This window comes from Camellia sinensis, chromosome 7 (assembly GCF_055761805.1).
Source record: "Camellia sinensis isolate YWXY chromosome 7, ASM5576180v1, whole genome shotgun sequence".
NCBI classification, from domain to species: Eukaryota; Viridiplantae; Streptophyta; class Magnoliopsida; order Ericales; family Theaceae; genus Camellia; species Camellia sinensis.
In genome coordinates, this window is record NC_138967.1 from 22841317 (window position 1) to 22864058 (window position 22742).

General features: G+C 34.6%; 2 protein-coding genes across 4 annotated transcripts; both read right to left on the reverse strand.

Moving 5' to 3' along the window:
• Positions 1 to 621: 621 nt before the first annotated feature.
• On the reverse strand, positions 622 to 3478 carry LOC114298669 (3-ketoacyl-CoA synthase 11). Its single transcript, XM_028243270.2, has 2 exons — positions 2339 to 3478; positions 622 to 1609 (listed from the first exon to the last, which is right to left on the reverse strand). Exons 1-2 carry the CDS (start codon positions 3062 to 3064, stop codon positions 827 to 829), a joined length of 1509 nt encoding a protein of 502 aa, XP_028099071.2. The 5' UTR covers positions 3065 to 3478; the 3' UTR covers positions 622 to 826.
• A 6749-nt stretch (positions 3479 to 10227) lies between these two features.
• Positions 10228 to 22157, reverse strand: LOC114298668 (U-box domain-containing protein 44). 3 transcript variants are annotated; one of them, XM_028243267.2, is made up of 5 exons: positions 21846 to 22157; positions 20842 to 20899; positions 13464 to 14788; positions 12427 to 12745; positions 10228 to 11974 (listed from the first exon to the last, which is right to left on the reverse strand). In XM_028243267.2, exons 3-5 carry the CDS (start codon positions 14694 to 14696, stop codon positions 10479 to 10481), a joined length of 3048 nt encoding a protein of 1015 aa, XP_028099068.2. In that variant the 5' UTR covers positions 14697 to 14788; positions 20842 to 20899; positions 21846 to 22157; the 3' UTR covers positions 10228 to 10478. The 3 variants fall into 3 exon arrangements, with proteins under 3 accessions (XP_028099068.2, XP_028099070.2, XP_082733693.1); XM_028243269.2 differs by lacking the exon at positions 21846 to 22157 and adding an exon at positions 21691 to 21774; XM_082877567.1 differs by lacking the exon at positions 21846 to 22157 and adding an exon at positions 21648 to 21723.
• Between the last annotated feature and the right edge of the window lie 585 nt (positions 22158 to 22742).

A 22742-nucleotide genomic window follows, 5' to 3' on the forward strand; every position in this document is an offset into this window, starting at 1 on the left:
ATAATACATTACATCAATTTGACTAAGTGACGTACTCGTTACAGAAATACTTTCTCTCAATCCCTGATAACATTTCAGCAATTTCTAGCGACTTTGGCAAAAAAAATTAGCATTGTGAAAGGCCCCCCAGAGCATTGATTTAGGCAAAGCTGTCAACATTTTGAACCCATTTTTCATTTTTGAAATATTATTTTTAGTTTTCTTCCTGATCAGCAAAAAACCAGCTGGTTCCATCCTGTGAACTATGAAGGGTATATGTTCATGTTCATGTTCAAACCATGCTTTTAATGTCTTACTCTTGTTGGAGCCCCCAGATTGAAAACACTTCTCCGATAGCGGCATTTTTCATGCATTTATTGGCGTTTTTCAAACATCAGTAATGCTAACTTATAGGCTGGAACAGAACACTTTGGTATTGTGTATGGGCACAATATTATTGTTTTGAATAGGACATCATCAAAAGGAAAAGGGCTATCATCGGGTCAGTGTTGATAGAGTATGTTGTCGTAGAATTGATTCACACATTTCAAATTCTAATCGATCTTTCGAACAATAAAATGTGACATTAATTGATTAATAATTGATGAAGTAGATGAAGTGAGAGCCATTGGATAAGAAACATTCAATCAAGCAACACTTCTTGTTATATTAATAATCTCATTACGATCACCATTTAGAAAAGAAAAATAAATAAATAAATAAATAAATAAAAGAGATACCAAAGGGGATTGGCATTTATGACTAATTTTCTTTCTAAAACAATAGGGCACACTCATGTTTTATGAAGAAAGACAACTCAACTCTTTAATATGAACATGAAAATGTTTCATGAATCAATTTTTGTCACTTTAGGCACATGAATAGGAAATTCATCAATCTCATCCATCCAAGGGTTCACCTCCTTCGCCGGATCAATAGTCCTCAGAGCACGCCAAACAGCACTATTACACTTAAACCCCGATCCAAACGCAATTTGCCATGTCCGGTCACCCTTCCTCATCCTCCCCTTAGCTTCGGTATAAGCCAATTCATACCACAATGAACTACTCGATGTATTCCCAAACCTATATAGAGTCATTCTAGAAGGCTCCATATGCCTTTCAGTGAGATCGAGGTTTTTTTCTAGCTCGTCTAGCACTGCTCTCCCTCCGGCATGAATGCAGAAATGCTCAAAAGCCAATTTAAAATCGGGAATGTAAGGCTTAATCTTCATCTTAAGGACCTTTCTGGCTACTAAAGTAGTGAAAAATAGGAGTTGCTCGGACATGGGAAGAACCAATGGCCCGAGTGTAGTGATGTTTGTTTTCAAGGCCTCTCCCGCTACAGCCATTAGGTCTTTTGACAATGCAACGCCGATTCTCTTAGTTTCATCCTCTTCTTGGAACACACAACTGTAACATTTGTCATCGGCTCCCTTGTGGGTACGCATGGTGTGGATGAGTTGGTACTTTGAACGCCTGCGATCAGATGAGCGGTTGGAGAGGAGGATTGCAGCACCACCCATTCGGAAGAGACAATTTGAGACAAGCATAGAGCGGTTGTTACCAAAGTACCAATTGAGAGTGATATTCTCCATGCTCACCACTAGGGCATAGGAATTGGGTTGCACCTGTTACACATAAGATCAATGGCTTATTAGCCTTGAAAAACATGATGGCCCTAAAAGTAACAACATATATATGAATTAATGGCCATTTTGATCGGCCTAACTTGCTTGTGCGGAGAGGGTTTGCTAGGTGTTAAATTCTCCTCTCCAACCGCTCACTGGGTGTTAACAACATATATATAAATTAATCACCACCCCACCTTTTTGCGTGTAATCAATTTTTTATGATGAGCCTCGCTGGTTTCACCAAACACCTATTAATTATGGTCCCCTCATCTTAGCTGGATATATGCAGAAAAAGTGCCCTTAATGTGTCAACATATGAAATTCATGTAGCCATCAAGCCAACGCAAATACCACATGCTAATGAGTAGGTTTGAAAATAGAAACTCATCACAGAATTTGATACAAGATATATATATATATACATAAATGGATAGGATATTTGGTCCTACCAACAAATTCTGTAAAATCTTATCTCTTTATGTGTGTTGTGTTTATTATATATTTAGTTTCTGTGTTCATAGCAGAACTGTATATTAATATATTGAAATTAATATAATTGAACAACCAAATCAAATAGTTGGGTTGATGGTCAATGATGCATGATGTGATGCCTGAATTCGAATCTTACAAGTGCATGATACAATTTCTCCTTTCTCGGTTTGAGTATTACCCATGCACAATCACACACTTGAAAAATAAAAATAAAGAGAGCAGTAACAAACAAACCTGTAATAGTTGTTTTGCAAGGTCAATTGAGATCAATCCAGCACTGCAGCCCATACCACCAAGACTGTAGCTCAAAACATTCCCCCTAAGCTTATAATGATTCACAACCATAGCGGAAAGCGACGGTGTAGGATTAAACAAGCTGCAATTCACAATAACTATCCCAATATCCTTTGCCTTCACACCAGTTTTTGCCAAAACCTCATCAATTGCCCCAAACATCACCATCTCCGCCTCCTTCCTCGCCTCTGCCATACACGGATTAGGCGGGACCCGAATCACCGCCTCGGGCAAATACGTTTTCTGCCCGAGCCCAGACCGCTCCACAATCTTCTTCTGAAAAGCTATGTTCTCTTCAGTGAAGGTCCCTGCCTGTACAGACCTATCTATAAAAAGTTCTCTGCTACACATACGGGCCAGTTCAGGCTTGTAACATGCGAAATTCACTAAGTAGATTTTTCGAGGCCGGGTCATGAAATGGAGAGTGGCTAGGAAAACCAAGAGGGCTGAGCAGAGAAAAACTGTAACTAGGTTGAATTTGAGGTGGTTCCATAGGTGGGCTAGGTCTCGGGGTTCGAGAGTCGAGAGATGGACTGAGACTATAGCTAGAAGTGGCATGAGCAATAGGTACATGGCATGGGAAATCAAGTAGTGGTAACCAAGCTTGACATATTTGAGCTTCACTGATAAGAGAAAATTGGGAAGAGCTTTGTTTTCATTAACCATAGTTTGATTTGATTTGATGAATCACAAAATTGAACAAAAACCCAGAATTGTAAAGATTGAATTGAAAGTATTTGAGGCTTGAGCCAACTGGGTTTTGAGATTTGGAGATGAAATTGAATAGGAAAAATTGGAGATATTGAGAATCAAAGAGGTCACAATATGGGAGAGACAAAATGGAGAGAGACAGAGAGACAGAGAGACAGAGTGATGGCTTGAAAGGCCAAATGGGTGAGAGAATTTAAAGGCTGTGTGGAGAGAGAGAGAGAGAGAGAGAGAGAGAGAGAGAGGTGTGGGAGGGTGTAAGTGCAACTACCCCAACGAACTTTTAATTGTTAAGCCCGCTTTTGGCATGCAATTCAGCTAGCCAGGGGGGGTGAGCGAGAGAGGTGTTTCGCGCGAAAAATGAATATTTACATTTTTGGCCTGGTTGTACCCAAACTAATTTCAACCTTGCCACTACGTCTAGAAGAGACTCTGGGCACGTGACGTGGCAGTTGGGTTTGTTTGAACGTGGCATGTTAGGAAAATTGTTTGCACTTATATTTTTATAATAATTTAGTGATTTTTCTGTTTGGTTTTATTTTCTCTTTGGTTAATGGGTTGTTGTTGAGATGAAAAGTAAAAATAAAATTAAGGTTGTTTTTGGTTTAAAGATTTGGAGAGAGATTTGAAAGGGGGAAAAAAAAAAAAGAAGGTAAAATGTGATAAAAATATATCTATATTTCAGTTAATTTCATACACATTTTCTTTTTTCTTTTTTTTTTATTCTTTTTCAAATCTATCTCTAAATTTATGAATCAAAAACAACCTAAAAGACAACTTATTTTTTGTTTGGTTATTGTGAAAAACAAAATAGAAATTATTAGAAATTCTAGATGCTCTCAATTTAAAGCCAACTGTGTGTAAAGGACTCTTTAATTAAATTGTGTAAACGCGTTTGAGGGCTATTGTGATGATATGAACAAATGAGAAATGCTTGAGAGATCGAAAGTCTTTAGGCTCGAGTGGCCCGAATTCAAAATGACGTCGTTTTGAATTTTTGTTTCCCTCTGTTATCTGTGAAACGAAACAGAGGAAGCGAGAAAGAAAGAAGAAAGAGAGAAGAGGGAGGGAGAGTCGATCTTCTCACGTCGTCCCTGTCAACATCGCCGCCGTTACCTCTGTCACCTCTTCCTCTTTTGTCACTGCTGTGACCACCACTGTCGCCGCTATACCACTTCGTCGTCTCCACTGCTGTGACCACCACTGTGTGTGTGTATTTCATGGATTTGGCTTCCAGATCTGTATATGTGTGTGGGGGGGGGGAGGGGGTGTTTGATTTGTAGGTGACTTTTGATTTTCAGATCTGTGTGGGGGGGGGAAAGGGGGTTTGATTTGTGAGTTTCATGAATATTCCAGATCTGTATATATCTATATATATTTTCTAGATCTCCTCTTCTCTTCTTTCTTTTTCTTCTTTTTCTTCTTCTTCTTCTTTTGCGAGTTATGAAAAAAAAGAAAAGAAGTCAAAACGATGTCGTTTTAGAATTTCGGGCCATTTGAGTCTCTAGTTTTTCGAGCTACCTAGCGGGACTCATGAACAAATACATGAAGTTTTATTTAGTTCTATTAGTATTTTTTCTAAATTGTTTTTGGAGGGGAGATAATTGGAGTTCAAAGTACTCTAATTCACTTATATGATTGTTCAAGATTCTAGATATGTTTTACAACAAAAACAGAGAAAAAAAAAATAAAATCCTAAACATGATAATAACCTTGTTAGGGTGGTCCCCAGCTGGCTTAATTTGAGAGGACAAACTTCAATTTATTAGCTATCTTCATTTTTCCCCCCCTTTATTTGACCAAAAAAAATAAAAATAAAAATCACATGCACAATTACAATAAGTGTAGGGTTGATTATCATTTTCATTCTTATAGTTTCATTTTAATTTTAGTTTTAATTTGAATAATTTGATCTCTACATTTTAAGTTAAATTTCAATTTGATTCACCTGTCCAAATTTCTATTGATTTTTTCTCTGTGTACACCTTAAAAGACTAGCAAGTAATCCCAAAATAGTTAATTTTAACTTCCAACTTAAACGAAATAATCAAATTAAAATTAAATTTAAAATGTAGGGAATAAACTGTTCAATTTAAAACAATAAGAACTAAAATCAAATTTGGATCAAATTATAAGAGTTAAGAGTGTAATTAACCAATAATTTTATTAACCACGAGATAAAAACGTTGACCAAAACACTTATATCTAATTATTTATTTATTTATTTTTTTGTCAATAGATTGAAAAGTAATTACATTATGAGAAATATTTACATTATCTAACAAATCACTAGCCCTGATAAAAAAAATAAAATAAAACAAGTCACTAGCCCATAATAATTAGAAAGTCAATATCAATCCACTATGTCAAACTCAACAATTACTATTATATAATCTCCATAATAGGGGGAAAAATAAACTGACCACTATAAAGAGTATCAAACTCTTCTTGATAGAAGCTAAACCAGAGATCTTACACCACAAAAAAGGTGCTACAAACCACTAGGTCACAATGTATTACGTTATTACAAAATGCATAACATTATCATAAAAAAATACGTAACTTTATTTATGAATCACAAATTGTTGTAATTCTACTAAAAAAAATATAAAATATTTACTACAAAAATACATAATAGGTGCATTTAATAACACCTCCTCAATCGTGTGTACCATAGAGTTTCCCATTTCAAAATTATAATTGTCATTCATTTTTTAATAACAAAGATAATATGATTATATAGTTGTCAATATTTGATCATCTTATTTTTTGTATGAATAATTTACTTAATTTTTTTAGTACATTACCATAAAAAATAATTTACTTAATAAACCCTATGAGCCAGTTTGTTTTCAAATGTAAGTTGAGTAGGATTATTAGTAAGGGGACTAAGAAAAATTGTATTTATTTGATAATCAGTGAAATAGCAATAGTTTCAGTTTGATTTGAGAGATAGGAGTGTGATTAATCATATAAAATTTCACAACTACCCTTATTGTATTACTATCAAATTTGGGCTTATACCAACTAATAAATCCATTACATATTTTAATATTAAAAAAATATTTTATAAATATTAAAATTATATTTCATAAATATATATATATATATTTGGTATTATTTTATTTTTTAATATAATTTTTTTTGGTATAAATATTAGGAAAATTTACCCATAAATCCTATTTTCTGAAAAGTTGAACCATTTAGTCCTAAAAATTTTCTTATACACCATTTAGTCCCATTTAATTTTGGTAAACAACATCAAACATCATCATCAAAACAACATCAAACATCACAACATCATCATCAAACAACATTCGGGACTACCAAAGAAGAACCCTAACTTCCATGGCGTCCGATCTCCCACTTCTCACATCATCGGCAAAATTCCCCTTGCTTCAGACTCCTCCCTCATCTTCCTCATTCCAAAAACCAAAAACTATTCCAGACTCTCACATGAAAAAAAATAAAATAATAATAATAATAATAAATAAATAAAAAAGGCTTTGGAAATTTGTGTTTGTTCATCTTCAATTGGTGCAATCGATTCAGTGGCGGAAAATCATCGGACCGCAGAATCAGAGAAGTTGCTTCTGACGCAACACGTCGAGAAGCACTTCACGGCGGGCGAGATCATCCGCGACATCATCATCGGTGTCTTTGACGGCCTCACCGTCCCCTTCGCTCTCGCCGCCGGTCTCTCCGGTGCGAACGCTTCCTCCTCCATCATCCTCACCGCCGGCGCAATCTCTATGGGATTCGGCGGTGGTTTCAACGTCATCGACGCCACATTCAGTTGGTCTGATGTTCTTCTTCGATTTGAGGGATTTGAGGGAAAAACATCACTGTGTTGATGATTTTGATCGAATATCACACATCCGATATTCAAGAACATTCAAGAACATTACTGTGTTGAAGAACATCACAGATCCGACATTCAAGAACATCAATGTGTTGAAGAACATCACAGATCCGATATTCGATCCGATTTGAGGGAAGAACATCACTGTGTTGATGATGTTTTGTTAATGTTGATCTGTTTTGATGTTGTTTTGATGATGTTTGATGTTTGAAAATTACCCAATTTTTTTTTCTTTTTTAGATTGCTTTTTTGCTTTGAAGGTCTGGAATGCCCACACATTGATCATCAATGGCGACCCATTATCCTTTAGAAATGGTTGTTTGTTTAGTGATGTATAATGTATATGTTGATGTTTGATATATATTTTTTTAGTTTGATGTTATGATGTTGTGTTGATGATGATGTGATGATGTTTGATGATGATGTTTGTTGATGATGCTGTGATGTTTGATGTTGTTTTAATGATGATGTTTGTGATGTTTGATGTTGTTTTGATGATGATGCTTGATGCTGTTTTGATAATGATGTTGTGATGTTTGATGTTATTTTGATGATGATGATGTTGTTTTGACGATGATGATGTTTGATGTATATGCCCTCTATGGTCAATTTCCCTATAATGGGACCTTTCAGTCTATAAGAAAACTTTTAGGACTAAATAGTGTATAAGTTATTAATTTGGGATTTATTGGTGCATCACTCTAAATATTATTATACTATTATATTTTTGGTATTATTTTATTTTTTTAATATAATTTTTTTTGGTATAAATATTATTATACTATTATATTTTTATATTAAATTATTTTGATATAAAGAATGATGGAGTAAAAAATGATGGAATAATTAAAAAAAAGATAGAGAAAAGGCCATACTAATCAAGCAGAGTATACAAATTAGATAGGATAATAGAGGGTAAAATAGTAAATTCTTCTCTAATCTCAAAAGATTATTTATCTGATACCATCTCTCATAGGCTACTATTAATCCCATCCATGGAGGTTTATCATAACAATAATGATTCATATCACTAAAAAAAAGACCACTAATAGTACTAATGTATTGGGAATGCTCAAAAAAAAAAAAAAAAAGGGCACTGTCACATCATTAGTGATGCTATTAGAGCACCACTTTTAGTGCTCTCAACCATTTTTCTTATCATAATCTCAATGTATTGTGAATTTCGTTATCCATTTTATAAATAAACACAATATTAATAAATTACACATCTATTATAATTCAATCTTATCTCCCATAACTCAAAACAAACCGACCCTATAAGATAAACAGTGTACCCTTTAAGCCCATCCATATCCAAATTTTAAACAAACGAACATCCAAAAAAGACCCACAATGAAAAAATTACATAATTTAATGGGAGGGTCAAATCACAACAACTAAGGAACCTGGTTTAGTTGGTAGTTAGGTGTGTTCTATATATTCTAATGAGGTCATTTGGCACTTATAGATGAAATTGTACTAAACCGTTAGGAATATAATTTTTTTGCTTATTATATTAAATTTTAAAAATATTTCCTTTCATTGTAAATACATGTAAAATCATTATTGGGGAATCATTCATTCATATATTTTTTAATTTTTTTTCCTGGTTTTATGAGAGTATTTCAAACACTGAATGAAAGAAAATTCAATGCATTCATTTAAGTTTTATTTTAATTATTGTTGTTTTAACTTTCAGTATGAGCATGTTAGGTTAAATTAATGACTAAAATTAAGATGAAAGTATTTCAATGTTTAATATTGTTCATGTAATAATTTTTCAATAAAGTATTTCTTTCTCCACTCATCTATTTTTAACTGAAAAATTAAAATTAAAAAATTTATTGTATTTTTTTTTAAATTCAGTTTATGATTTGTTGAAAATAGATAAAAATTGTGTTGTAATTGATTCAATGAATGTTTTAATTCTAAATTTTTGTTAGGAGAAAAAGAACATTTTTTTTTTAAATTAATGAAAAATGTTTCACATGTTATCATCGACATTAAAAAAAAAGTTTAGCTACCAATTTATTGTAAAAAACCGAAAGGTTAATAAAAATAAATATTATAAATATAATGTACTTAATGTCCTAGCATTTTAGTTATTTGATCAATTCATTTTTAATATTCACAAACCTATTTTTCATAACATTAAAAGATCAAAAATAGTTGAACTGGATTAGAAAATTTAATTTATATTAGTTGAGTTCTTTAACCGCATTCCACCAGCTCAGTTGTTTTGAATTCAACCTTAATTTGTCTTAGTCTATAATCCAACAGATTGACATTCACACGAATCCTTTAGATGGATCTATGGGCTGAGTTTTGGGACGGGCTTTGATAAGCCCATCGGGCCAGGCTAATTTTATCCAGCAAAATGAGCAATTTCTTCAGCTATGAAAACTTTTTAGTTTATGCCTTACATGAACATATTTCTACAAAATTATGGGGAATTAGGCTAAAGAATACACGATGGATGCTATGGCTTTTAAAAAATTATATCGGGATATGTAATGGTATCAATGATACGTTCTTATATTGGTTAATATCGGACAATATCGAATGATGTATTAGTCAATAACGGTATTAGAAGTTTAAAATCTTATTACGTAACAGTCGATACTTAAAAGCCTGATGTAGCGATCAATTAATGGGAAATTTTACTGCCATGTTGTTTTCTTCCATTTTGCATTAGACATTGATTTAAACTTGTGCATAATGTACCTTTACATGTTGACGTAGCAGAAACGTATGATAATGAAAAATAGGGTAATGTTTTTGAGTTTGTTTGATACGAAGTTGAATGTCGAAGACAAAATCATTCTTTGAACTCATTGATTCACAAAGTAAAAGTTTTCTACAGTGTTTAATCCACAAAGAATACCACAGTGAAAGAAAGAGTATATGAATAACAACTCCATAAACTGTTCATTACCAATTCTAAAACCAAAAGTTAATGAAAATGAAAACTTAATAAAATCCTTAACAAAATGGAAAATTGCCAAAATAGGTCACAATCAAGTTAGAAAAAAGGGAAAATCTGCCCTAACAACAAAAACATGCAAGAAAACATGCTCAAGAAGATTGATTTCGCCCGAAATTCAGAATGGGGTTTTGGAATTTTATTGCAGTGTAAAGCACACATTTGAAAATAATAGTTCATTGAATAGGTCCAAGCAGTAATTTAAAAAATAAACAATCAAATAAATACACTTTTCCCATCATAAAACAAACTGGTGAGATGGGAGTGACAAGTTCATAGAAAAACACAGTTGTTATATTGCACCAAAATAGGCCATTCAAAACAATTTACAGATCAAGTATACCGAAAATCTCTTGTAATATCATCTAGTCAATTAATGTGTAGTCTCATATTTCAATGAATAAAAGAGTGGGAAAAAAGAAAAAAAGTAAAAATAATTTTCTAGTGAATATACCCGATCAATTGGAGAGTCGACTACTTGACAGCAAAGTGGAATCTACTCTGTGCCATTGTGACCACAAAGATTTTCATCTACTTAATCCCGGAACTAGAGATCTTGAAGATCTTGAATAATGTTCAAGGAGCGACAAGACTTTAGCTGCCTTTCTTTGAAGATCATGGCCCTCATTCACACGACAACCAGTCACAGGAAAAAGAGTAAACTTCACAGCAGCTCCATAAATCTCCACCATTTCCCTTGAAATGAAAATCTTCTCCAAGACCCTCAAAGCCTCTTCCTTTAAAGACTCTGTTCCCCATCCCAAAACCTCTACTATCGGTTGAATAGCATCGGCTTGATGTAGTACATTGGCCCCTCGGTAAGGAGAGTCTTCCCGAACCAGAGTTGAAAGTGCTTGAATTACTTCATATGTCGTTTCATGAACTTTTTCTTGTAATAGATTCACTAGCTTAGTCAATGCATTTGCTTGTAACATGCAAAATGTGGATGTGACACTGCAAGTGCTCCCGTGGGCTCCACATAAAGGGTCACGTGTCTTACGAAAATACCAGCAGCCGACTTCTTTTGTCAGAACAGTAAGTTTCAGACTACTCGCGGAAAGATTGCCAATGAGAGCAGCGGCTCTTGCCTTGGCGGTCACTGAACCAGACTCGAGAAATTTCACTAGCAAAGGGTATGTGCCTAGTTCCACCACAGCCCGTTGTGACTCTAGATTTGCTGGATCTGTGAACCTGAAGAGAGCACTCAAAGCGTTTTCTTTCGCTTCCATGGTCCCAGATCTTAAGATGTTTATGATTGCATTCAGACCGTCCAATTCTATTAGTTTCTTCGTGAGCCATTCTTCTGATTTTGGAAGATTGGCTAATAAACCAGCTGCAGCCATTTGTACATCGCTGTTATTGTTGTTTTCAAGAAAACCCACTAAGGCCTCTAGCCTTCTTGGCTTGAGAAGGTATTCAACAACTCCTTGTGATTCTTGCTGTGAGAAGAGGAAGAGAAGATTTAACGCAACTTCACGGATTTCAAGATCAGAGTCATCAAGAAGAGGAAGAATGAGCAAAACACCATTTGAAGTGAGAACTGCTGTCTTGACAAGTCTGGATTCAGATCGACAAATTTCAAGAAGAGTACGCAAGGTAGGCCTCTTGACAGTGTATGATGAGTTGGGATTTTGCTGAAAAGCTAACAAGTTAGTGATAATTGGCTCTAATTCAAGTTTGTTCCCGGTTCCATCAACAAAGAATTTAGTTCCATCACCATTGGAAGCAAGTTTCGCCAGGACTTCAGAACATTTCGCAATAACAATTGTGCGTAAATGTAAAGAAAACATTAATTTCAGAAGCAAAGGAACCCCACCAGCATCAGCAATACGCATTTTGTTTTCGTGACAAACTGAAAGCTTTACTAATGCTGATAAAGACAACTCTTTTGATTCGACATTTCCAGATGCCATTTCAAGCAAAGGAGGTATCACTCCTGCCTCACCAAGCAACTTTATATTTTGTTCAACTAGTTCCATGCTAACAAGTGCTCTCACCATTGATATCCTCGATGGCTCTGAACCTGAAGAGAAAAAGAATGATGTAATACAAATTTCAATTTTAAAATAAAGTTAAACTATGTGCAACAACTTTTTCATTTGATGGTGATAAGTTTGAAGAATCTCATATCACATAAACAAGAGAAAAAGGAAAATTAGCCAACAAATCTTAGGGCTAAGCTATGAGCATGACTGGAGGATCCATGAAATGGAACAAAGCTAATGTTTACACGGATAGTGAACCGAGAAAATGGAAAAATTAGTCAAAAAGGACTGTGGGTGCCAAGATTTGGACAAAGCTTTCAGAATCTTTGTGTGTAACAAGCACCATCAAAACAATTACAAAGTTATATAGATGAGTAGTCTTCTCACAAGATTTCAAGGTAAAGGATTTCTAATATTGAATGTGATTAATAAACTTTACATACATACAAATGATTATCTCAGAAACTCAAAGAGGGATAAATTCTCTAACCTTGAATTATACAACCAATAAGTGGTTTGTACCAATCTGCCTCCGCGGCACGAACAATGTTCTCCTCATCTTCATCACAAAGCTTCATCAAGATTTCCTCAGCCTTTTCTTTTGACTCCTCGACTGGACTCTTAAGGAAGGTAACAAGAAAATGGATTGCATGATGCTGCTGAGAAAGTTTCCTGCAAACAGATGAATCCCAACCAGATCTGTCTTGCAATAATTCATATAGCAGCTCAACCGCAGCCTTTGATAGGCTTGAGTCAACCGCTAAGCAAGGAATGATGTGATCAAACCCCCGGGAATCCACCACTTCATCCTACAAAATTTGATTTCAAATGTAGGGTTTAGAATATTGTGAAGCAAATTTGTTTCACGAAATTTTTTTCCTTCCCGTGAAACAAATTTGAAAATATGTGTATGTGAGCCTGAGATGCATAGACACAGACACATAACACGACACAGACATGTTGATGTAAAGTTTTTCAAAAAATATAGAATATGACACATGAGGGACACGTGTAGAATATATAGTTTTGTATTGTATGTCTAAGGATAAACAATTTTATATGTCATATATATGAATATTAAAATTCAAAGATAATAATTTCTTTTTTTAAAGTCTAAAAAGGAGAATTGGTATGATTTTTTATTTATTTTTTTTATTCTTTTATTGTTGGATTCTAAGTAATTTTATTCAAACTTGTAATGTGTATCTAAGAGATAGAAACATGTGTTCTCCAAGCGTTTAAAACGTGTCAAAGTATAGTAATTAGTAGAACATGTTTGGACGTTATGTCTCACACATGTTCGGAAGTGTCTGGCAGCGTCGTGTTAGTGTCCAACACGACACTCCACCATCTTAGAAGTATGTGCGTCTTACGTGTGTGCATGTGGATGCATCCAAAGGTTTAAAAGAAGAAGATGACAGCAAGGTTTGATAAAACATCCAAAACGAATTAAAAAAAACACCATTAACATACAAGAACTGTCATTAAGGATGTCTGTTAATCTTTTTGGTTGAAGGAACTGCTAACCTTATTTCTTGGATTCCCTTCGACGACATCCTTTAAGGTAATTAATATCTTTTCTTTCACATCTCTGTTGTCTGAGCTTCCAAGGGTTGAAACAATAATGTCAGTGAGACCACCAATGGAAATCCAGTCCTTGTTAATCGAATTCTCGCTCATAAGCTTTTGTATTTGATCTAGAGCCTCTTCCACTGATGAGTCCATGTCCAACAATAGTTTCAACTTGCACGATCTGATTTTGACACAGTAATTAAGTTCATTCCACTCTTGAATCGATTGCCTCAGCCGGAGATTAGACCTATAAGAAAAATCCTCAAGTGGATCTCCCGTTTCTGGATCAGTTTTCTCTCCACACGCAAACCAAGCTTCAAGGGCCGTCCTCTCACATGAAGTACCAGTACATAGGCTGACAGGATCAACCATCACCGTTCTAGTTATACAACAAATGAAAGCATTAAATGGCTGAATATATTCTTCTCTTGGATCATATTTGTCTATGACTTGAAGCCGTTGGAAGTACTGCCTCTTGATTTGTTCATAATCTCTTGCAGCATCAGCTCGGGATAGCAGCTCAATGATCTGCTCCAAGAAGAAAACTTCAGCCCTTTCTTTCCTATTGGACGCTTCTTCCTTCTCTCTTCTGAAGCTTTCTAGTTCTTTGCTTATCTCCGAGGGCTCCACTGGGACCCCAACCACCTTTGCTATTTCTTTAAGAATGTCGTTTGCAAAACCCTGGTCAAGTTTCTGCTCTGTAAGGCCTTGATTCAACTTGTCAACAATTTGGAGCTGAGATTGAGAAGCTTCAAATTCCGCTCTTTGCATCTCGTTCTGTAACCTATTCACTTGCTCGGATATCCCTGAAAGAACTTCGGTGTTTGCTAGTGATAAAGCGGCCAAAGACTTCCCTATATCTCTTGTGACATCTTGTACCTCCTTGACAATGTGGCTGCACTTGACTAGCAAGTAGAAACGTGCTCGGTGTTTGTACTTATCGACCAAGTTATTAGCCTTCTTAATATCAGCTTCAAGGAATTCCAAAGCTTGCCTTGCAGCTTCTGAATCGTTTAGTTTTTGGAGCTGCAATTCTGTTAAGACTCGCTCAATGTCAAAAAGGTGCTTTGAGAGAACCTTGAAACTCTCCTTCTCGAAAACAACATCCTTTGCAGCTTGAGCAGTTTTGATGACCTGGCTTGTGAGCACAGTTATGAGGGTTCCTATTGGTATGAGCTCCAAAACCATAGTTGTTTCTATGTCAAATCCTCTACTTAAACCAAAGAAAGTGTTTCATGTTCTTCAGTCTTCAACATAATTCCACTATTTTCCTCGTTTTCCTGAGCATTTATCAAATTATTAGCCAATCTTACCGCCTAATTGATGCACAACATTTTAGAATAAACCTTACCCACAGTAGAACTCTTCAACGATGAACAGTACTCTAAATGCAGAAGCTTAGACTGACTAAGAGATCAGAGAAAAAGAAAAATGTAAACTGGGATACCAATCAAGGACCTTTAGATCTCATGTTCTTTGCATAAGTTTGTGCGCAAAGCAATTGGAGTTTGACACCCCATTAGTTTGTTAAAATAATTTTAATTTAGTTTGATTTAAGTATAATATATTTTAATATATTATATCTAATTTTTAAAAACTTAATCCAGTTCGATACCATTAGGGTTTGATAACAAAACTCAAGAATCAATTAACTATATATATATATATTTGGTATTGGTTTTTTTCCCAAGAAAAAGTATATTGTGCGGCTGCTTGAGATTAAAAAGCAATTCGGTAGAATTAAAAAACAGTTTGGGTCAGTTTGCTTCGTTTCGGCTGCTTTGATGAAGTTAATTTGGTTTGTTATTTTAGGTCTTCTATAATTTTGGTTTTGAAGATTTTGGTTCATCTATTTGGTGAGGTCTTTCTTTTTGTTTATTTGTGATTATTTAAAATTCACTTAAGGGTGATTTTGTGAGACTATTCGTGTCTCGTTTGTAATCGTTTGGAAACTTATTTGGTTGATAGTGGAATCGGATTTCGATCCCGTGGACGTACCTTACATTGAAGAAACCACGTAAAATTCTTGTGTTGCTTTTGATTTAATTTTTTCGCATTAGTTTTTATTCCTATTGACTGATTTACTTGTGGGAAATCATATTTTTTCCTTAACAACTGGTATCAGAACTTACGGTTTATTTGGGTTTAATTATTTGTGTAAATCAATGGAGGGGAATGTGGGTCGTATGTCTAGCTTCAATGGAAGTAATTGGGTAACTTGAAAAACTAAAATGGAGGACCTATTATTTTGCAAAGATTTATATGGGTCTATTGAGAGTGATAGTGACAAACCTGATGATATGAAAGATGATGAATGAAATAGACTTAATCGAAAAGCCGTTGGTGTTATCCGTCAATGGATTGATGACAGTGTGTTTCATCATGTTGCTACTGGAACTTCAGCACATGATTTATGGAAAAAATTAGAAGGTCTTTATGATAGGAAATCAACCACAAATAAAACTTTTTTATTTCGTAAGTTGGTTAATTTAAAATATAAAGAGGGCAGCCCTATTCCGGAATATCTGAATGAAATAAAGAGTATTGTTAACCAACTTGCTTCTATGAAAATTGTTTTTGATGATAAGTTGCAGGCTTTGATGCTACTTAGTTCTTTGGCCGAAAGTTAGAAGACTTTGGTTGTGACAGTTAGTAATTTGGCACCTGATAGATTTGTCACAATAGGCAAAGTCACTAGTAGCTTGTTGAATGAAGAAACTAGAAGAAAATCAGCGGGTTTCTCTCATTCGGAAGCATTTGTTGTGAGAGGCCGAAGTAAAACAAGGGGGATGAGTAAGACTCCTCATGGTTGTGATCAAAGCCGTGACAAATCAAAAGATGGTTCTTTTTAAAGAAAGACATTGAGTGCTATTATTGCCATGAGAAAGAACATATGAAGCGGGAATGCCGAAAGTTTAAGAATAAGGAGAAAAGACGTGACAAAAGTGTGGATAAGAAACAAGAAGACACAATGGCAGTTACTACCGATGATCTCATGGTCATTTGTGAAGATGATTGTATCAATTTTGTGGGTTAAGAGAGCAATTGGGTGATTGATTCCGGTGCTTCTTTTCATGTGACTTCTCGAGTTGATTTCTTCACTACCTATACCAAAGGAGATTATGGTTCCGTTCGAATGCGTAATGAAGGTTTGTCCAAGATTATTGGCATAAGTGATGTTTGCTTGGAAACAAATTTGGGCTGCAAGTTGTTGCTTAAAGATGTGAGTCATGTTCCCGACATTTGCCTCAATTTGATCTCTACTGGGAAGCTAGATGATGAAGGCTTCAACAACAAATTTGGTGATGGAATATGGAAGCTCACAAAGGGTTCTTTGGTGGTGACTAAGTACAAGAAGACTCATACACTTTATTCGATGTAAGAAAAAATTTGTAAAGGTGTTGTCAATGCACTTGAAAATGATACTTCTACCGAATTGTGGCACAAGCGGCTTGGCCATATGAGTGAAAAGGGGCTACAAGTTTTGTACAAGAAAGAGCTTCTACCCAGTTTGAAAGGTACACATCTCAAAACTTGTGTTAATTGTTTGGCGGGTAAACAACATAGGATTTCTTTTCATAAAAATGTTGCTTCTAGAAAAGAAAATGTTTTGGAGTTGATTCATTCAGATGTTTGTGGTCCTTTAAAAGTTAGAACACATAGTGGTGCACTTTATTTTGTCACTTTTATTGATAATTATTCAAGGAAAGTTTGGGCTTTTCTACTAAAAATTAAAGATCAAGTTTTAGAAGTATTTAAGCATTTTTAGGCCATGGTTGAAAGAGAAACATGGCAGAAATTGAAGTGTATCCGATCAGACAATAGTGGTGAATACATTGGGCCATTTGACGAGTATTGTCGCAGCCAAGGTATTAGGCACCAAAAGACAGTTAAGAAGACTCCTCAACAAAATGGCGTTGTCGAGAGGATGAACCGCACCATTGTAAAAAGAACAAGGTGTTTGCTTTCACAAGCTAAATTGCCAATATCCTTTTGAGGTGAGCCAATGAAGACAGCGGTTGACGTGATCAATTTGTCTCCTTCCTATCCTTTGAATGGTGATGCTCCTGAAAGAGTTTGGACCGGCAAAGATGTGTCTTATAAGCACTTGAGAGTGTTTGGCTGCCGAGCGTTTGTTCACATTCCAAAAGATGCGAGGTCCAAGCTTGATAGTAAGTCAAGACAATGTATTTTTTTTGGCTATGAGCGTGATGAATTCGGGTATAGATTTTGGGATCCGGTCGACAAGAAAGTCATTCGAAGCCATGATGTTGTGTTTTTTGAAGACCAAACAATTGAAGACTTTGGCAAAGGTGATCAGCCGAAGCCAAAAACTAGTGATCTCATTGACATGGATCCATCTCCTTCATCTTCAGTTGATGATGACAATGGGGGAAATGTTCAGCCACCCATTGAAGATGTAGAAGATGATGCCAATCCTAATGAAGTTGAGCCAAAAATTGAGGAAGAGCATCCAATTCAAGAGCCGCCACCACAACTTGAGTTGAGGAAATCTACAAGGGATCGACAACCTTCAAGAAAATATCCTCCCAATAAATTTGTATTGATATCTGATCAAAGGGAACCCGAGAACTACCAAGAAGCAATTGAGCATGCAAAGAAAGATGGTTGGAAAAAGGCCATGGAAGAGGAATTGAATTCCTTACTTGAAAATCACACTTATGATTTGGTGAAGTTGCCTAAGGGGAGGAAAATTCTAAAAAATAAGTGGGTTTTCAAACTGAAGAATGATGACAAGAATTTGAGATACAAAACACCTCTTGTTGTGAAAGGCTTTGGGCAAAAGAAAGGTATCGACTTTGATGAGATTTTCTCGCTTGTTGTGAAGATGTCTTCTATTCGGGTTGTACTTGGCATGACTGCAAGTATGAATCTTGAAGTGACCAACTTGATGTGAAGACCGCATTTCTTCATGGTGACCTTGAAGAAGAAATTTACATGGAGCAACCAGAAGGTTTTGTGGAAAAAATGAGAGAGAAATTTGTTTGCAAATTGAAGAAAAGTTTATATGGCCTCAAGCAAGCCCCGAGACAATGGTACAAAAAATTTGACTCTTTCATGATGAATAATGGTTTTTCTAAAACCATTTTCGGACCATTGTGTGTTTGTGAAAAAATTTTCAGATGGTAAATTATTATTCTTTTGTTTTATGTTGATGACATGTTAATTGTGGGTCAAGATTCTACTATGATTAACAGGTTGAAATTGGAGTTAAGCAAGTCTTTTGCTATGAAAGATTTGGGACCGACAAAGCAAATACTTGGTATAAAAATTATTCGTGATCGTAAAGAGGGGCTGATTTGGTTGTCTCAAAAAAGCTACATTGAGAAAGTTCTTGAGAGGTTCAACATGGATAAAGTAAAGCCAGTTGGTTGTCCACTTGTGGGTCACTTCAAGCTTAATTCGAATCAATGTCCTATAACTGAGAAAAACAAGAAAGAGATGTTGAAAATTCCTTATGTTTCAGCAGTTGGTTTTTTAATGTACGCCATGGTCTGTATAAGGCCGGATATTGTTCACGCCGTTGGTGTGGTGAGTCAGCTTCTCTCTAATCCGGGTAAAGAACATTGGGCAGCGGTAAAATGGATTCTAAGGTATCTTCGAGGGACTTTGAAGGTGTGTTTGTGTTTTGGGGATGGTAAGCCGATACTTGATGGGTTCACAGATTCTGACATGGCTGGTAATGTTGATTATAGGAAATCTACTTCGGGGTATTTGATGGCTTTTGCAGGGGGAGCTGTGGCATGACAATCTAAATTACAAAAATGTGTTGCTCTCTCAACTACCGAAGCTGAATTTATTGCCATTACGGAAGCTTGCAAAGAAGAGTTATGGTTGAAGAAATTTTTACAAGAATTGGGTTTGAAGCAAGAAAAGTATATGCTTTATTGTGATAGTCAAAGTGCTATTCATTTGAGTAAAAATTCTACTTTTCATCCGAGATTGAAACACATTGATATGACATACCGTTGAATTCATGATGTGTTAGATTCGAAATTGTTACAACTCAAAAAAGTTCACACAAATGATAATATTTCGGATATGTTGACTAAGACTTTATCGAGGGACAAACATTTAATGTGTCGAATTTTGACGGGTATGGTTGATGTCTCCACCTAAGTTGATAGGGGGAGAATTGTTGGGGTATATCTCATTATTGGAGTTTGAGATCCAATTGGTTTGTTAAAAAAATTTTAATTTGGTTTGGTTTAGGTATAATATATTTTAATATATTATATCTAATTTTTAAAGACCTAATTCAGATTGGTAACCATTAGGGTTTTGATAACAAAACATAAGAATCAATTATATATATATATATATATATATGTATATTTGGTATTGGTTTTTTTTCCCAAGAAAAAGTAGTATTGTGCGGCTGCTTGAGATTAAAAAGCGCTTCGGTGGAATCAAAAAAAAGTTTGGGTCAGTTTGCTTCGTTTCGGCTGCTTTGATGAAGCTGGTTTGGATTGTTATGTTGGGTCTTCTTCATCTTTAGTTTTGAAAATTTTGGTTCATCTATTAGGTGAGATCTTTTTTCTTGTTTATTTGTAATTATTTGGAATTCACCTAAGGGTGATTTTGTAAGATTATTCGTGTCTCGTTTGTAATCGTTTGGAAACTTATTTGGTTGATAGTAGAATCGGATTTCGATCCCGTGGACGTACCTTATATTGAGAGAACCGCGCCAAATTCTTGTGTTGTGTTTGATTTAATTTTTTCATATTAATTTCTATTCCCATTGATTGATTTACTCGTAGAAAATCATATATTTTCGCTAACAATAGAGAAAAGGATGGAGAAGAAAGGGAGGGGCGCGTAGACTATAATTCATAATTAACAAAGGGAAACAAGATTGAGAATTAGAACACAAAGGATTAGCAGTGGCAAGCTAAGCCGTGATAAACACATTGGGAAGTGTAGTGCATACCCCATCCCCAAGGATTGTGCGTGGCAATTAACTGGTTTGTGTGGGACAGGGGACTGCATGAATCGAGTTCTAGTCAGAGCAAAGCTCTGAATACCCTCGTCTAAGAAGCACTGACGTGAGTAGGAACACAAGATACAACAATTTTGAAAAAATTAGTATATGGACAAAAAAAAATTATATATTTTTATTTATAAGAGACACCTATACATATTTGGGTGTATTTCTATTATTTTCACTTTTTACCTCTTCATTTCTATATATTTTACTTTGATTACAAATCAACTTTCTAAAATTATCTATAACAAAAAAAAAAAAAACACATAAATGTGTCTTAAGGCATGTCCGGGTAAAAAAATGATAATTAAAAATTTGACTAGTTACCTGTGCAACACATGAACATGTGTGTTTAGCTGTTAAAACAATTGGAAAGCTCCCATGCCTGAAAAATCAAATAAGATACAATTGAATTAAATAATTGCAAATATAAAACACATTAAACAACATCTTAGTTCTAATTTATTTTCAATCCAAACAAGACGCATAAATAGACTAAATAAAGTACCCAGTGAAGAAAATAGCATTTAAGAGAACGAACAAAAGAAATAGCTCAGGTATAACACAAACTGACAAGAACCCATATCTAAAAGGAAGTGTTTGGGTGTGAAATTTCTTAATATTCTATTTGGTTTACTGGAATGAGTTGAAATGAAATGATCATTTTTTAGATTTTTATATGGAATGACCATTCCTTAAAATGGTGAATAAGATTCTATTTTGTCAATAGTTTTTTAATCAACCAAACATGAGAATGAACATTTTCATGGAATGATCATCTCATTGAACCAAACTTTACTTAAGGGTTGCATATCATGTGCAACTTGCGTAAATTGTCACAAAACATACGTAAATTACCTTAGAAAATCACGTAACTAAAACATAAATTCATGTAAGTTAAATCATAAATATTTAAAAAATCATAACTTGGCATAAGTTCTTACAAACATACATAAATTATCTCACAAAATCGCATAACACAAATTTACATGAGTTAATTCATAAAAATTTAAAAAATGACAACTTGACATAAGTTCTCACAAATATATGTAAATCCCCGCACAAAATCAAAATCAAGTAACATAACACAAATTCACATAAGTTAATCCATAAAATGTGTTGTAAATTCTCACAAAAAGTATGCAACGTAAGTAAGTGGTACACCGTATGCCTTACACACTCAAGAACTAGGGGGAAAGAACTTGGGTTGTGTTGATTTTCCAGGGAACGAAACACAGAGAGAGAGAGAGAGAGAGAGCAAAATTGAACTTTATCTCAATCCATTTCAAACAATTAACAAGAAAGAAAAACGAAAGGGTTGTGAAAGTTACCTCCAAACAGCTTCTTGAAAAATTACAAGGACTGCCAGTTGTTTACATAAGAAGAAGAAGAAGACGACTAGCTTTGTTAAGTCAATGAGCGCCGAGAAAATCAGAAAGAAAATGCAGTGTGGTGATTTTCCTTGTTGGGTTTTCTCGGAAAGAACATGCAATGGTGGAGTTTGAAGAGACGGTGGCATACAAAAATTTCTCGTCTTACATATATATATTTTTTCCATGAAATTTCTGTTTGGAGGGACAGACAGAGCAATCAACAATCAACAAGCAAAGGCACTTTCCTGTGGGAACGTGTCCGCATTTTCCGGGAAATTTTTTGTTTTCTCGCTTACTTTTCTTTGGGACTGGAGACCCTACTGGCCACGAATTTCACGAGATGATTTATTTTTTAAAATTCTTCATACAAATTATTATAAAAATATTAAATTGATCAGATAATTATAATATATTTATTTTATTATATATATTTTAAAAAAATAAATAACTTATTTTTAAAAACATATTTATCATTCATTTTTTTAAAAATAAATATGATAAAATAAAGATGTTAAAATTATTATATTGACTTAAATTATTTTTTTTAGAAAAATGCTTTAGTGCTCCCACTAATTAGGTGGCAGTGGTTTCCGCCATTAATGATGTGATGTTTTGGTCTTTGAGTTGTATTTTATTTTATTTTTTTTTACTTTTTTAATGCATTAGTGCTATTAGTGGTGGTGTTTTTAGTGGGATGAATCATTGTCGTTTTTTTTATAAATAATATACGTAAAGAGTCTTTAAAATTAACCATTCAGATTATTAAAAAAAGACCTATAGGGAGTTTCATTGGCCTTCAATCCAAATCCGAATGGGAGAAGATCCAATTTTTGTATTTTGGATAAATTATAGCTA